This window comes from Mytilus galloprovincialis, chromosome 2 (genome assembly GCF_965363235.1).
Source record: "Mytilus galloprovincialis chromosome 2, xbMytGall1.hap1.1, whole genome shotgun sequence".
In the NCBI taxonomy this organism is placed as follows: Eukaryota; Metazoa; Mollusca; class Bivalvia; order Mytilida; family Mytilidae; genus Mytilus; species Mytilus galloprovincialis.
This window is the reverse complement of record NC_134839.1, coordinates 8,865,726-8,882,048: the sequence shown is the minus strand read 5'-3', so window position 1 is coordinate 8,882,048 and position 16,323 is coordinate 8,865,726. Positions and strand designations below refer to the sequence as shown.

Sequence of the window (16,323 nt, the reverse complement as noted above, 5' to 3'; positions counted from 1 at the left end):
TTCCAAGTTCTCAAACAGGAGGGTGAACAGTGACCTCAGGGACTCCCCCTATCTTTCATTTAAATTGTTATATTGTCCCGTACATGAATATATATGGTTAAAGGGTGGCAATCTCAACGGGTTTCAAATTCTCAAACAGGAGGGGGTGGGGTGACCCAAGGGACTCCCCCTATATTTCATCTGATTTGTTATAATATTATTGTCCCATACATGAATATATATGGTTTAATGGTGGGGATCTCGACCATTTTTAAATTCTAAAACAGGAGGGGTGGGGTGACCCCAGCGACTCTTCCTATATTTCATTTGATTTTTCATATTGTCACAAACATGAATATATATGGTTAAGGGGTGTGGATCTCGACCGCTTCCAAGTTCTCAAACAGGAGGGGGTGGGGTAACTCCAGGGACTCCCCCTATATTTCATTTTTTATTTCTAATATTGTCCTATACTTGAATATATGCAGAGGCGGATTCAGACGGGGGAGGGTTGCAGGCTAGCACCCCCTTTAAATTTGCAAAGCATGGGTTATTCTCAGCTTAATAAAGAATATTCCGATAATTTTACCTCAAATTTATTTTAGCTTCACTCTGCTCGGCGAAAATTTAAGTTTGCGCCCCTCTTAACCTAAAATCCTGGATCTGCCCCTCATATGGTTTAGGGGTGGGGAGCTCGACCGTTTCCAAGTTATCAAACAGGAGGGGGTAGAGTGGCCCAAAGAATGACACCTATATATCATATGATTTACTTACATTAAGGATCATTAAGGTATATATAATATAGTCATTAAGGTATATATAATATAGTGCATTATTTGTGAAAATAAAGAAAGAAACTTTCAGCTACTTTAATTGACCCTTCAAAATTGAGAAAAACAAATAACCCTTCGAAATTGCAGTAATATGTTTACACTTTAAAAGCATCTCACATGCATTATCATCATTTATCATTTATAAAGAAAATTTAGACTGTGACCATGAACATGTATATTGTTAGATTTACTGTTCCCAGCTGTCACGTTGTATTGGATTTTTAATTTAAAATTTGTCAAAAAGTAATTTTGAGTTTCTGAATAAAATATTTTTCTGCTTTTTCTTTCTTTTTTACCATGCATAGATGTATTTTTTCACCTGCATGGATTTATTTTGTAAATGATCGCCAAACCCGGAATTACCATTATCCGCTTCCGGAATCAGGTCCGATATTGTCTTCACGGCCGCCATTGTTATGTTTTACAATGTTGTTTTTGTCTATCAGATACGACTTTACTCGAATTTATACAATATTTGTCGGCGATTTTCTGTATAAAGCTAGCGGTTGAACAAAATGAACATCACTGTCATGAATAATAATGATAAAAATAAGTTTTTAGCTCGTTTAATTGGAGACTTTGGTGAACATGGTGAAAAGGTTTGCAAAGTAATTTCTTATTCTCTTTCAAGTAGAAGGTGACTACGTCGGACGTAGCTAAAAAACCCACTATCCTAGTCGAAATTCCGCTTGCAAAAGTGGAAGGTCGCGGACCTCGGACCACCGCTAATTTGCACACCTGCCTCCAAATTGAAAAGCTACGAAAATTTCTTTTTCTAATTTGAAATTGCCGCCAACAGCATGAACAGTTGAACTTATTATATAATAGACTACTGACGTAGTTGTACTACGTATTGATGACAAACAATATTCCCACGACTTTTGTCATTTGGGAAATCTAAACTACTTGTCTTAAGAGATTTTCGGCGATTAAATATTTCATACAGTTGTTCTTTGACATCTTAGCTAAAAGCACAAGTCATAATGAACTACACAAAGATTCTGAATAAGCACTACTTCCTATGTGTAACTTTAAAACTTTTGGATAAATCGACGATCATTTAAGGTTTTTCTTGTCATATTTTTTGTTATCCAGAATAAAAAGTATTAAAAAAGTGTTCAATTAGTTATATATAACATAGTAGCGAGCTAGATAATAACAATGGCAAGTATTTCAGCATTTATTGGGTAGAACACAAATCTAGGGTGCTCGCATAATGCAGCTTAACTGCATAAAAATCTAAGTACATTTTTAGATTCAGCATATCAAAGAACCCCAAGGATTCATTTTTTGTTAAAATCAAAGTAAGTTTAATTTTGGACCCTCTGGACCTTAATGTAGACCAATTTGAAAACAGGACCAAAAAATAAGAATCTACATACACAGTTAGATTCGGCATATCAAAGAACCCCAATTATTCAATTTTTGATGAAATCAAACAAAGTTCAATTTTGGACCTTTGTGCCCCTTATTCCTAAACTGTTGGGACCAAAACTCCTAAAATCAAACCCAACCTTCCTTTTATGGTCATAAACCTTGTGTTTAAATTTCATACATTTCTATTTACTTATACTAAAGTTATGGTGTGAAAACCAAGAATAATGCTTATTTGGGCCCCTTTTTGGCCCCTAATTCCTAAACTGTTGGGACCTCAACTCCCAAAATCAATCCCAACCTTCCTTTTGTGGTCATAAACCTTGTGTTTAAATTTCATAGATTTCTATTTACTTATACTAAAGTTATTGTGCGAAAACCAAGAATAATGCTTATTTGGGCCCTTTTTTGGCCCCTAATTCCTAAACTGTTGGAACCAAAACTCCCAAAATCAATCCCAACCTTCCTTTGGTGGTCATAAACCTTGTGTTTAAATTTCATAGATTTCTATTTACTTAAACTAAAGTTATTGTGCGAAAACCAAGAATAATGCTTATTTGGGCCCTTTTTTGGCCCCTAATTCCTAAACTGTTGGAACCAAAACTCCCAAAATCAATCCCAACCTTCCTTTTGTGGTCATAAACCTTGTGTCAAAATTTCATAGATTTCTATTTACTTAAACTAAAGTTATAGTCCGAAAACCACGAAAATGCTTATTTGGGCCCTTTTTGGCCCCTAATTTCTAAAATGTTGGGACCAAAACTCCCAAAATCAATCCCAACCTTCCTTTTGTGGTCATTAACCTTGTGTTAAAATTTTATAGATTTCTATTCATTTTTACTAAAGTTAGAGTGCAAAAAACTAAAAGTATTCGGACGACAACGACGACGACGACGACAACGCAGACGACGACGCCAACGTGATACCAATATGAGACCAAAAAATTTTCAATTTTTGTGGTCGTATAAAAACCTTAATAATTCATGTGTTCAGCTTATGCACCTTAAGCAGTCTGATAAAGAAAATGTGAATTTGTCAGATAGAGGTCAAAAATTGAAGCAATACATTTTAGCAAATATATAAGTGTTATAATTGGATGCTACAATCTTTATACAAAATAATAAATGTGAAAAAAATCAAGAGAAAGTGCTTACGTCACTACAATATGGATCTTCTGTTTCTACAAACAATTTCTGAAGAGGTGAAATAGCTGTGTCTGACAAATATTCCTGTAAAACAGCCAGTGACTGGAAACGGTACTGGTCCTAAAATAGAAGAATTGGTAGTTTACAATATTTACCTATTTTAACGTTTCAACTGCTTTCTTATTATCTGTGGCAAATATATGTTAAAGATGAGAATAAAAATCCAATTTAGTAGTTTTTGCAATGTTGTTATATTGTCATCAAGGGAAGATACTCTGGAAACTGGGAAAAGTATATTTACATTTAAGGAATGACTGTAATATTTTTTCTGTCTATGAAGAAATAACATAAAAAATTTGGTGCACACTGAATAACTCGCGTAGCAGGTTATTCAACAGTGTGCACCACATTTTTTATGTTATTTAGAATAGACAGAAAAAATATTACAGTCATTTCTTATAATTTAATTCTAAATTTCATTTTAAACCGTAGAAAACCTTGAAAAAACGTTGATGACGTCACGGTCACATGACTAAATTATGTCTATAGTCTGATAACAAAATAACATCAGCCAATCAGAAGACACATTACATCTAAAATTAAATTATATATGCATATTCATACCTTTTACATACTTATTAAACACTTTCTCAGTATTACCGGTAGTCTTAACACTGTAAGATAGGAACAGTCAACATGACCATATTTCTATACCTCAGTAAGTCCTGTAAATTTCTTTTTGAAATACATGTTTATATTGAAAACTTGAATAAATATATATTTTTGTCAAGGTTGCAATACATAAAGAATATCATTAAATGATTTTACAGATTGAATCAAACCATTTAAATAAATCAAAGAGCAGATTGCTCTGAGGGATACGATTGCCGTTGTTTCGTTGACACATGTACATGTATACATGTAGCTGGATAATATTATTTTCAAAACTAATTCAACTGCACATGTAAAATAGTTACAAAATAGCCAATCCCGGATAAAAGTGTATGAACAATGCGATTAGGCCTATTGTGTTTTATTTTTGTACTATCAATTCCAAGTTTACTTTCCACAGCAGTCACTGAGACTCAGAGTGAGAGAAGGTATTTCACTTCGTATCTTATCACCTATTTTCCTACGTTAATTCTAGGAGGAACCCCATTCCTAACTCTTTAAATATTTAATTTCCTTTCGGTCACTGATCATGACTCCTTTCCGTACACATTTATCGGTTTAAATTTCGATCATTTTTAATATAATACACTTTATTGACAGAACGAGCTAATACTCGACGTATTGTTTTAATTCAGAATTCACGGAAGTTACTTCCAGAAGGGAGACAATTGCAAACAATAATATGGAAGACTCCATTTTACCTGAAGGGGTGTTCTACGATGTGGACTATATTCATTTTCATTTAAATGATGCATATGATTTAAAATTATGCAACAATAATAACCTTCAATAGCAGACATACATAGAAAAGATCCCATGAGTTTAAAATTAATTAATTGAGTGGGGAATCCAGAGCAACCATTCAATCGAAAACCCCTCAAAGTCAAGAAAACTATACGCATGCGCATAATTTCCAAAAAAAACCTGGAGCAAGAACGTATATTAAATGTTTATTAAACGACCTAGATAGTTCTCTATTTCTTTATGGAAGTACAATCTCAAATATCAGTTTCATAAAGGTAAAATATAAGAAAAACTCCACTTCAGTTCTTATATGACAGAAATTGATTTATCGGAATTCAGAGAACTCTCGCATTTTATCAAACTGGGAATTCCCTCTAACATGTTTCTAAATTTAGAAAAACACTAAATATAAATACTGCGTAATTCTGATTTTCCGTGTTGTTAAAAACACGCATATAAGTCAAGGGAATTATCAAACATGAAGATTATGAAAAGAACATTCTAGGAAAGTTGTTAAAGTTCAATCCCTTTGTTTGTTTTTACCTTTAAAGCAAGACAATCATAAGAATCTGAGATGTTCCTTAATGTTTAGAATAAAACGATTGACGTGAGGGCAATGCTCTGAGCCACCAGTATAAGTCTACAGATTGCTTGAAAGCAATCGTATCCCAAAAACGTTGTTTAATATATGAATTTGTCTACTTTATAAATGGTATATGTTTACTTCCATTAGTCCTTTCTACATTCACCATCCTGTCAACAACAAGGTCTATTCAGAAATTTCCACAAAATTCATCTCTTCTCCTGTTTTCTTAGACAAAGCCAAGCTTGTGCAAAAAGTGTACAGGAACGTTGACATGTCTGGCTGAGTTGTGTATTCTTATGTACATATTGCTAAACAAGAATGTGTCCTAAGTTCACGGATGCCCCATCCACACTATCATTTTCTATGTTCAGTGGACCGTGAAAATGGGATAAAATCTCTAATTTGGCATTAAAATTAGAAAGATCATATCATAGGGAACATGTTTACAAGTTTCAAGTTGATTGGATATCAACTTCACCACAAACTTCCTCGACCAAAAACTTAAACCAAAACTTTAACCTGAAGAGGGAGAGACGGAGTAATGGATGGACAGACAGAGGCAAAGACCAGAAAACATAATGCCCATTAAGGGGCCATAAAAATAACATACATTGCAATATTTTCTAAATTAACAATTGCACACTACCTTAGCTTGAGGACCTCTAAAGGCTATCAGAACTATGCCATGGTCTTCTTCATCTGCAGGGTATGGTAAACGTTTTTCAACAGTAGCATCTAGTGGAGGAACTTTATTTTGCCAAGGTCGAGTGAATTCTGGCAACTTCCCCTAAAACAAACAAATACAAAATATTCACTCAATTACCCTTAAACAAAGCTTTGCTTCGCAAAACACTTGAAAATTATAAAATAGCATGTTCTTACTAATTCTGAAATAATATAAGAAAAGATTTTTAGAAATGAAGACATGTGTGTAGTGTTTGGGATTTGGATGAGTAGAAGGGGTGAAAATGCACTTTGTATTTTAATCAACACAAATCTTCTTGTAGATTAAAAAATAGCACCACCATTCAATAATTGTTCATCATAGTGCCTTCCAACCTGTAACCTATCATTAGCTTAGAAAATATCTAAGGGTATAATTAATCTCTAATAAAATTGAAAGAGTAAAATTGCTATTTGCTTTAAAAAAAAATTATAAATCAAATTAGAATTTAAAAAATGCATTACTACCTGTCTACCAGACTCCTACAAAATATCATCAACATAATTAGACTTAGTATATTGTTGTATGGAATGCATCTTTAATTGTGAATATCAATTACCTTTTGTAGAATTTTCTCCTCAAGTGGTCCCAATGCTTCAAACACATTCTCTGGTTTTACATGCCCTGTGATTATTAGACATAAATTTTCTGGTCTGTAGTAATCTCTGTGGTAATCACATACCTAAAATAACAATCAGCTGACTAAAAAAACATAGCTTCAACAGTCCAAAATAACTCATTTTTTTTCTAATTTTGAAAATTCAACTATCTTTTATGAATAAAAAAATATAAATAATGGGGTAAAGTGGTAAAATCTGTTTTTATAATGTATATCAAAATTGCTTGGATTTTTTAACATAAAAAGGGTTAATGAAATACAAATTGTATCATAAATCTATACTGCAACTAGTTGTGTTTATTTCCTAAATATAGTAACACAGTTATATTTTGTGCAATGTCAATTTCATCATGGAACACTTTTTCCACAGTCAGGGGTTCATTAAGGGATGAAAATAAGTTTGAAACTTGTGTTACAATTTAAATACCTATGAATTTATTTATTTAAGTTGCAGTATAAAAACAATATTAGGTCAATGTCAGAAAAATATCAATTTTTTTGTACTCGGCGCAAAACTGGGGAAGGGCTCTCAGCCTCATACAAAAAAGTTGATATTTTTCTGACATTGACCTAATATTGTATATATAAATATCCAGATACATATACATGTATTCATAGGTTTTCCAAACATTTAGCAGTACTGTAAAACAAGTAATTTTCTTGAAGATTTCAAGCTGCATCAAACAGAAAACCCAGAGCAGATCCAGGGGGAGGGTTCCAGGGGTTGGAACCCCCCTTTTTTTGGCAGATTAATGCATTTGAATGGGGACATTTAGTTGGAACCACCCCATCCCCTTTGTCCTGGGTTAGGAACCCCCTTTTTAAAATGGCTGGATCGCCCCTGAAAACTATGGACTTTTACCAATTATTTACAACATCAAGAATGATATTATCTATAATTGAAAAAAAGTCCACTTGCTGTCACAACAGTGCTTTATTAATTTGCTCATATCAGTAAATCAATTACAGACATCAGAATGTTGTAGCAAACTGTTCAGTGAATCTATGCTTCATGTTTGGCCATTTTAAGTTAGATGAGGAATTTTCTGTGGTACACTTTTAATGCTTGTAACATATAAACAGTATCCACTACATGACAATACAGGTGTATTTGATTTTTAAATGGCATGGTACTGTCATACAAGTGAGAGGTTTAGCTAGCTTTAAAACCAGGTTTAATCCACCATTTTCTACATCAAAAATGACTGTATCAAGGCAGGAATATGACAGTTGTTATCCACTCGTGTGATGTGTTAATGTTTGAGCTTTTGATTTTTCCATTTGATTAGGGACTTTCCTTTTTGAATTTTCCTCGAAATTCAGTAATTTTGTGATTTTATTTTTAACGGTACATAAATATTACCTTCTGATGTGATGTACTCTCTCTAAGGTTTTTCATTATGCCCCCTGTTTCAGATTTGTATCCACAGGTTCCTGGGTACAAAGCTCTGAGCATGGCTAAGTGACATCGACTTTCTCCTGTGTTCTCTCTACCTTGCATTTCACAGTATACAACCCCAGCATTTTCTCCTTCACCTGATACATGATGTACCTCAGTGATATATCCAGATTCCTACATACAAAGTATAAAACAACCAATCCATTAATGTATTAATTGTATTGTACTGTGTTCAGGTAGATGCCTCCTTTATCTAGGGGAACCCTCAGTGTCAGAATAAGGTCCTCAATAAATGAGACAAGAAGGGTATTATATTCTACTCTTTCCTTGTAGAAGGAGCCAAATAAATCAACATTTGACAACAACAAGACCATGATGACTATCTCTAATTAAATCATTAATTTTTTTCTTTAAACCATAAAAACTGGCACTTATGTGATAAATTTTATACCTTTCAGACATCATTGACAATTTTGTTTTTAAAGTATGTTTCTGTTCCACTACCCTTTAATTAACCCTTCATAATTTACAGAATAATTCTCAAATAACAAAAATATATTAAACAGCTTTTTCTATTAACATGAATAAATGTTTATCTTACCGTAAGAGTTGGATACAAAATATGTTCCACATAGACTGGTAAGAGTTTGAGAAAACCTTCACTACCAGCATTGGTCATGGTATAACAGGTATGGTCTGTATCTGTCCAGGCATTTGTCCCTGAAGCTAAACATCTGTTGGCTAGTAAGTCCAGTACACCCTGTATAAAACACACAGAAATAATAATACAACGGTTAGCATGATTAGTGAGCATCTTGGTCTTATAAGATATAACTAGAGGCTCTAAAGAGCCTGTGTCGCTCACCTTGGTCTATGTGACTATTAAACAAAGGAAGCAGATGGATTCATGACAAAATTGTATTTTGGTGATGGTGATGTGTTTGTACATCTTACTTTACTGAACATCCTTGCAGCTTACAATTATCTCTATCTATAATGAACTTGGCCCAGTAGTTTCAGTGGAAAATTTTAGTAAAAATTTACAATTTTATAAAAATTGTTGAAAATTGACTATAAAGGACAATAACTCCTTAGGGGGTCAATTGACCATTTCGGTCATGTTGACTTATTTGTAAATCTTACTTTGCTGAACATTATTGCTGTTTACAGTTTATCTCTATCTATAATAATATTCAAGACAATAACCAAAAACAGCAAAATTTCCTTAAAATTACCAATTCAGGGGCAGCAACCCAACAACGGGTTGTCGGATTCATTTGAAAATTTCGGGGCAGATAGATCTTGACCTGATAAACAATTTAACCCCTGTCAGATTTGCTCTAAACGCTTTGGTTTTTGAGTTATAAGCCAAAAACTGCATTTTACCCCTATGTTCTATTTTTAGCCATGGCGGCCATCTTGGTTGGATGGCCAGGTCATCGGACAAATTTTTTAAACTAGATACCCCAAAGATGATTGTGGATAAGTTTGGATTAATTTGGCCCATCAGTTTCAGAGGAGAAGATTTTTGTAAAAGATTACTAAGATTTACGAAAAATGGTTAAAAATTGACTATAAAGGGCAATAACTCCTATATGGGTCAACTGACCATTTCGGTCATGTTGACTTATTTGTAAATCTTACTTTGCTGAACATTATTGCTGTTTACAGTTTATTTCTATCTATAATAATTTTCAAGATAATAACCAAAAACAGTAAAATTTCCTTAAAATTACCAATTCAGGGGCAGCAACCCAACAACGGGTTGTCCGATTTATCTGAAAATTTCAGGGCAGATAGATCTTGACCTGATAAACAATTTGACCCCCATGTCAGATTTGCTCTAAAGGCTTTGGTTTTTGAGTTATAAGCCAAAAACTGCATTTTACCCCTATGTTCTATTTTTAGCCATGGCGGCCATCTTGGTTGGATGGCCGGGTCATCAGACACATTTTTTAAACTAGATAACCAAAAGATGATTGTGGATAAGTTTGGATTAATTTGGCCCAGTAGTTTCAGAGGAGAAGATTTTTGTAAAAGATTACTAAGATTTACGAAAAATGGTTAAAAATTGACTATAAAGGGCAATAGCTCCTATATTGGTCAACTGACCATTTCGGTCATGTTGACTTATTTGTAAATCTTACTTTGCTGAACATTATTGCTGTTTACAGTTTATTTCTATCTATAATAATTTTCAAGATAATAACCAAAAACAGTAAAATTTCCTTAAAATTACCAATTCAGGGGCAGCAACCCAACAACAGGTTGTCAGATTCATCTGAAAATTTCAGGGTAAATAGATCTTGACCTGATAAACAATTTTACCAATTGTCAGATTTGCTCTAAATGCTTTGGTTTTTAAGTTATAAGCCAAAAACTGCATTTTACCCCTATGTTCTATTTTTAGCCGTGGCGGCCATCTTGGTTGGTTGGCCGGGTCACCGGACACATTTTTTAAACTAGATACCCCAAAGATAATTGTGGCCAAGTTTGGATAAATTTTGCCTAGTAGTTTCAGAGGAGAAGATTTTTGTAAAAGATTACTAAGATTTACGAAAAATGGTTAAAAATTGACTATAAAGGGCAATAACTCCTATATGGGTCAACTGACCATTTCGGTCATGTTGACTTATTTGTACATTTTACTTTGCTGAACATTATTGCTGTTTACAGTTTATCTCTATCTATAATAATATTCAAGATAATAACCATATAACGGCAAAATTTCCTTAAAATTGCCAATTCAGGGGCAGCAACCCAACAACCGGTTGTCCGATTCGTCTGAAAATTTCAGGGCAGATAGATCTTGACTTAATAAACAATTTAACCCCATGTCAGATTTGCTCTAAATGGTTCGGTTTCAGAGTTATAAGCCAAAAACTGCATTTTACCCCTATGTTCTATTTTTAGCCATGGCGGCCATCTTGGTTGGTTGGCCGGGTAACCGAACACATTTTTTAAACTAGATACCCCAATGATGATTGTGGCCAAGTTTGGTTAAATTTGGCCCAGTAGTTTCAGAGGAGAAGATTTTTGTAAAAGTTAACGACGCCAGACGACGGACGACAGACGACGGACGCCGGACGCCAAGTGATGAGAAAAGCTCACTTGGCCCTTCGGGCCAGGTGAGCTAATAAAATACCACAATTTTCAAAAAGGTCAGTCAAAAGAAGTAAAATGCTTGTATTTCAGCATTCAATCAGATTTTCATGGTCTGAATATTTGATAAAATTAAGGGAATTTTAAGTGGTAAAATTTTTATTCATTGCTTAATTACATAACCAGCTAACTTTTGTTAGGGCCAGTCTCAGGTATATATAAAACACAAAACCAAAATAAAGCAAAAGATATTGCTATGCAGCGTACTGAATTTCTGTGGGAACATGTACATTGAAACAATTATGAAGCCCTTATTGATAATTATACCTTATATGGATATTCTTCACTCCCTAAGAAGATCAGATGCTCTAATGTGTGCGGCAGACCATCATCATCATGAGCTTCTGTGGCTGAAATTAAGCACATCAAAAGTTCATTAACCATCAAAATGCTACATGTATGATAAACAAATCTGAAGTTTTCTCTGGATCTGGTTTTAATTAATTTCACCCAAATAATAACTCAGGCATATTGATTTCAATCAGAAGACAAGTGTATCAAGTTGCCATAAAGTCCCCTCCAGATTGAGAAAAGTCTACATTTACTGTTAAATATATGATCAAGCTTACAAGCTAATTAAAAAATTAAAAATACAATAGTACATATTTTAAAATATTTCTGTTTCGAAGTCAGCAATCTAGTCAGATGTTTTCTTTGTTGCTGTCCTTGTAATATATTGTTTTTCAAATGAGGAAATATTTTATTACTCAACGCTCAACTTTTAAGCTCGTGAATCGACTTTCATAACTTTTTTTTTTGGTAACTCACAACTAGATTTTTTTCAACTCACGACTCTGCATTTATACTTGTGATACTTGTAATATGACTTTTGTAACTTGCAATTCAACCTTTTTTATATGTAACTCACAAGTCAACTTTTTAATTTACAACTCAACTTCTGTAACTCATACATGTAACTTGACTTTCTTAACACAGTCTTAACTTATCAGGCTTGCAACTCATCTTTTCTAGCTAATCATGCTAATTCACAAATTCACTTTTTATTTTGGTATACCCATGTGTATACTGATGATGAGCTAATAAGCATGATAAGCCTTGATTTCTTTTATTTGCATGATTCTTGTACTTATTAATTGGCAAAATAACTTATAAATAAAATGATAATAAAAAACAAGAGGCTCTAATTATAAAGAGCCTGTGTCGCTCACCTTGGTCTATATGCATATCAAACAAAGCACACAGATGGATTCATGACAAAATTGTGTTTTGGTGATGGTGATGTGTTTGTAGATCTTACTTTTTCTGAACATTCTAGCTACATTGTACTTACAATTTTCTCTATCTATATAGACTGGGCCCTTTTGTTACAGAGGAAAATATTTTGTAAAAACTTACAAAAATTTACCAAATTAATGAAAACTGTTAAAAGTTGACTATAAAGGGCAATAACTCCTTAAGGGGTGAACTAACCATTGTGGTCATGTTGACTTATTATTAGATCTTACTTTTCTGAAAATTATTGCTGTTACAGTTTGTCTCTATCTATAACAGTATTCAAGATAACCAAAAAACGAAAATTTCTTTAAAAATTACCAATTAGGGAGCAGCAACCTAACAACCTGTTGTCCAATTCATCTGTAAATTTCATAGCAGATAGATATTGATTTGATTAACAAATTAACCCCAGTCAGCTTTGCTCTAAATGCTTTGGTTTCAGAGTTGTAAGCCAAAATCTACATTTTATCCCTATGTTCTATTTTTAGCCATGGTAGCCATCTTGATTGGTTGGTTGGCCGGGTCACCTGAAACATTTTTTAAACTAGATACCCCAATGATGATTTAGGCCAAGTTTGGTTAAATTTGGCCTAGTAGTTTCAGGGGAGAAGATTTTTGTAAAAGTTAAAGAACAAGACGGATGAAGACGATGACTGATGCCAAGTGAAGAGAAAAGCTCACTTGGCCATTTGGGCCAGGTGAGCTAAAAAGGATTCAAAGTGAAGACCCCTTTTTCCCCCTCCAAAGACCTTCTTCTCTTTACACCATGAATCTGAAGACCTAAATTGTCTTTAAATTAAAGTTAAAACTACGGTATACATTGCAAATTTTGATCCTAAAATCAGCTGAATCAAGGACAACTCGGCCTGATGACAAATCGAACCTATCAGACAGCTCAGAATGTCTGTGAGGACCACTCAGACTGTCAATAAGTCAACTCCGACCTTCTTTAAGAGGGTAGGGATGTCAAATGGTCATTTTTGCCTATTGTTAGCTTGAATTTTGTTAAATTTTAATCTTGATTCCTCAAAATACTTGTATTTTGATTAATACCCGTATTTTGATTAATACCCGTATTTTGATACACCTTATCGGTATTAGTTCGCCTTTACTGGACATCACAGGTTCCTATAAAATTTTTACGTCACAATACTAAATATCTGACGCCACAATGGAAAAGTGATTGTTGTATGACATCAATAGTTTAAGAGGGACAGATTCTTGGGTCAGCCAGGAAAAGCAATAAGGAACCGATGTATTCAAGTGAGGTCTCCAATTATTATTGTGAATGTTATTTTTGGAAAAAATTTAGTGTGATTCATCAAAATCAGTCTATTTCTTTATTGTCTAATAGTCCATTTGCCAATTACCGTTATTGATCCTGTATTTAGAGATCCCTATTTAAGTTGACTCCCTTATCATGCTTATGGAGATATTTACAATATGAAATGCGTAAAGTGCAAAAAATGATTCTTTTAAACAAATTATAAAACAATACTTGAGACAGTCCCAATATTCAGTCTGAAATTATTTCAACTATTACTCTTTTTTTTTGTATAATTTTGATTTGTATGTTATATATATTTACTACATGCAATCTGTAACTGTTTTAATTATGTCAATATACGTTGAACTATCATATCTCTACGATTGTGTTAACATAATATTATGTGTTTGCATTTTTTTTTTTTTTTTTTTTTTTTTTTTTGTTCTTGTATTGTAAATGTTGTATATTAGTCTTTTTTTTTTCTTTTTTTTTCGTACTTGTATTGTATATGAGGGCCTCAAGGAAGATTAGTTATTGTATCTAACTGTGTTTACCCTCTTCAAATAAAGAATTTATTAGGTCTTTCCACTTTTCCGTGGAAAGACCTATTGGTTTTCTTCTGATTATTATTTTTTTTCTTCCGCCTAATTTTCTTTCCTTCGCTAACTTTTTGTTTCACAAGATGTCACTTAGATATTTTGTATATGATATCGAAGAGTTAATACGCTTTTGAAACTGACACCGCGTAACTAAAATCTTTTCCATGTAAGAGTTATCTCCCCGAACACTGTTTTTCTTGTTATCGCGTAATCTTCATAACCGTATAAGAAACCAACAAATTTATTTTTGCAAATTGCTCATTACATCTTCAGGATGTGCTGTTTTATTTTGAACGAAGCCGTATAGAGATTCCATATGAGAGTTATTTCCCCTTTTGTATTTGAAATTTTGAAATGTATTTTAAACTGGAAAACCATAAGTGATAGAGACCTAGGGTCTTTTGATTTGAGATCCTTGGTCCAAAAAAAATGAAAATTAGGTCAAGGTCAAAGGTCAAGGTCATATTCTAAATTTTGATTTTGGCTTATTTTCACTCATTTTCATTAACCTTATCAGATATCGACAAATCATTTTTACTAAATTGTTAGTTGCGACATGTCGTAACATAATAATTTTGGTTAAAAGGGTGCGTAGACAATAAATGGGAGTTTTAGCCCCTACCACATCTAAAATTATGCGTAAAGTGATATTACTTATTAACCATACATATTAGAGACCTAGGGTCTTTTGATTTGAGATCCTCAGTTTGTGACCTTGAAATTGAGGTCAAGGTCATAGGTAAATTTGGCGTTTTAGATTATGACCTTTGGTTAAAATTCATATCTATACATCATAAAGCCATAGGAACTGATTTTAGACTGATTTTTAATATTTTAATATCAAAATAGATATTTACTGGTGGAAAGACCTTCAATTGTTCTCTGAACAATTGGTTTTTAATTATTATTATTATTATTATTAATTTTTATTTACAATGGCGAGCTAGCAGAAAGAGCAAATTTACCTGTGCGTAATGCGAGTAATCTTTAAGGTTTCAAATCCTTCAACTACATTAATTTGTTGTTCAGCTTAATACTTTTGGCATCAAATATTATTTTTCAAGGAAAGTTTGTTAAACCGCCGATACTTCACTTTCAATTCCTCATGCTTTGCATTGGCAATTGCAAATTTTGTCCTGTATAGAACCAGTCTTCAAGTGACAAAGGGAGGTAATTTGTTTAAAAAGAATCAAATCGGTAATACACCTTATCGCTTATCCCTGCTGACCCCGCCGCTTGAAATTTTGACGCATACAACAATCACTTTTCCATTGTGGCATCAGATATTTTGTCTTATGACGTCAAAATTTTACGGGAACCTGTGTGATATCCAGTAATGGCGGACAAATAGTGATAAGGTGTATTGGCAAATGGATTATTGCTAATAGAAAGTTTCATTTAATCATCATGCACCAAAAATTACCATTCATATCATTTGGCATGAATTGTGTTATTCGTCATGACATTTAAGTCATTTATGTAAGGTTCATCTTACTGCCAACTTTTATTGTATCATAGGTATATCATTATCATCATCAACATCCTCATATAATCAATAAATTTGCATAATTTGCAGCTGTTAGCATGGTCCCCTAGTGTAAGCATACTTCTGGTAGACCCTTACAGCTTACCGAGGCAAAAGTATCCATTGACAAGAGGACCTCCAACATCAGCTATGAAGATAGTGAGTCCAGTTTTACCAGATCTATATTTTGACACTGGTATATTGCCGTCTGCTTCGACTGAATATACCAGATCAAAACTTGACTTTTCCGGCATTTTTAAAATTGCGTAAGTATGTTAAATGAAAACACCAAAGACATTCCGAAAAGAAATGCTAAATTAAGAACCACAAGAAACGGACAAAAATTAGAAGTTTGATTTCAGTTTTCGGGGGAATGAATCGCCTGTATTCGATTTTTTTCCATGTAAATAAAATCAAGAAAAAATCCAAAATTGGATGGAGTTTTTTTATTTCAGATAT

At 33.3% G+C, this 16,323-nt stretch overlaps 1 protein-coding gene across 1 annotated transcript in view; it reads right to left on the bottom strand.

The window, feature by feature from the left end:
- The window catches only part of LOC143062821 (uncharacterized protein C05D11.1-like), a 41,330-nt gene extending 25,186 nt beyond the window's left edge, over window positions 1-16,144 (bottom strand). Inside the window, exons 1-7 of the mRNA XM_076234634.1 lie at window positions 15,971-16,144; window positions 11,505-11,587; window positions 8,677-8,835; window positions 8,040-8,249; window positions 6,617-6,739; window positions 5,980-6,120; window positions 3,341-3,451 (exon numbers count right to left, since the gene is read on the bottom strand). Of these exons, the coding sequence (XP_076090749.1) occupies window positions 3,341-3,451; window positions 5,980-6,120; window positions 6,617-6,739; window positions 8,040-8,249; window positions 8,677-8,835; window positions 11,505-11,587; window positions 15,971-16,118 (975 nt within the window). The 5' untranslated portion in view covers window positions 16,119-16,144. The remainder of the gene's footprint in view (window positions 1-3,340; window positions 3,452-5,979; window positions 6,121-6,616; window positions 6,740-8,039; window positions 8,250-8,676; window positions 8,836-11,504; window positions 11,588-15,970) is intronic.
- Between the last annotated feature and the right edge of the window lie 179 nt (window positions 16,145-16,323).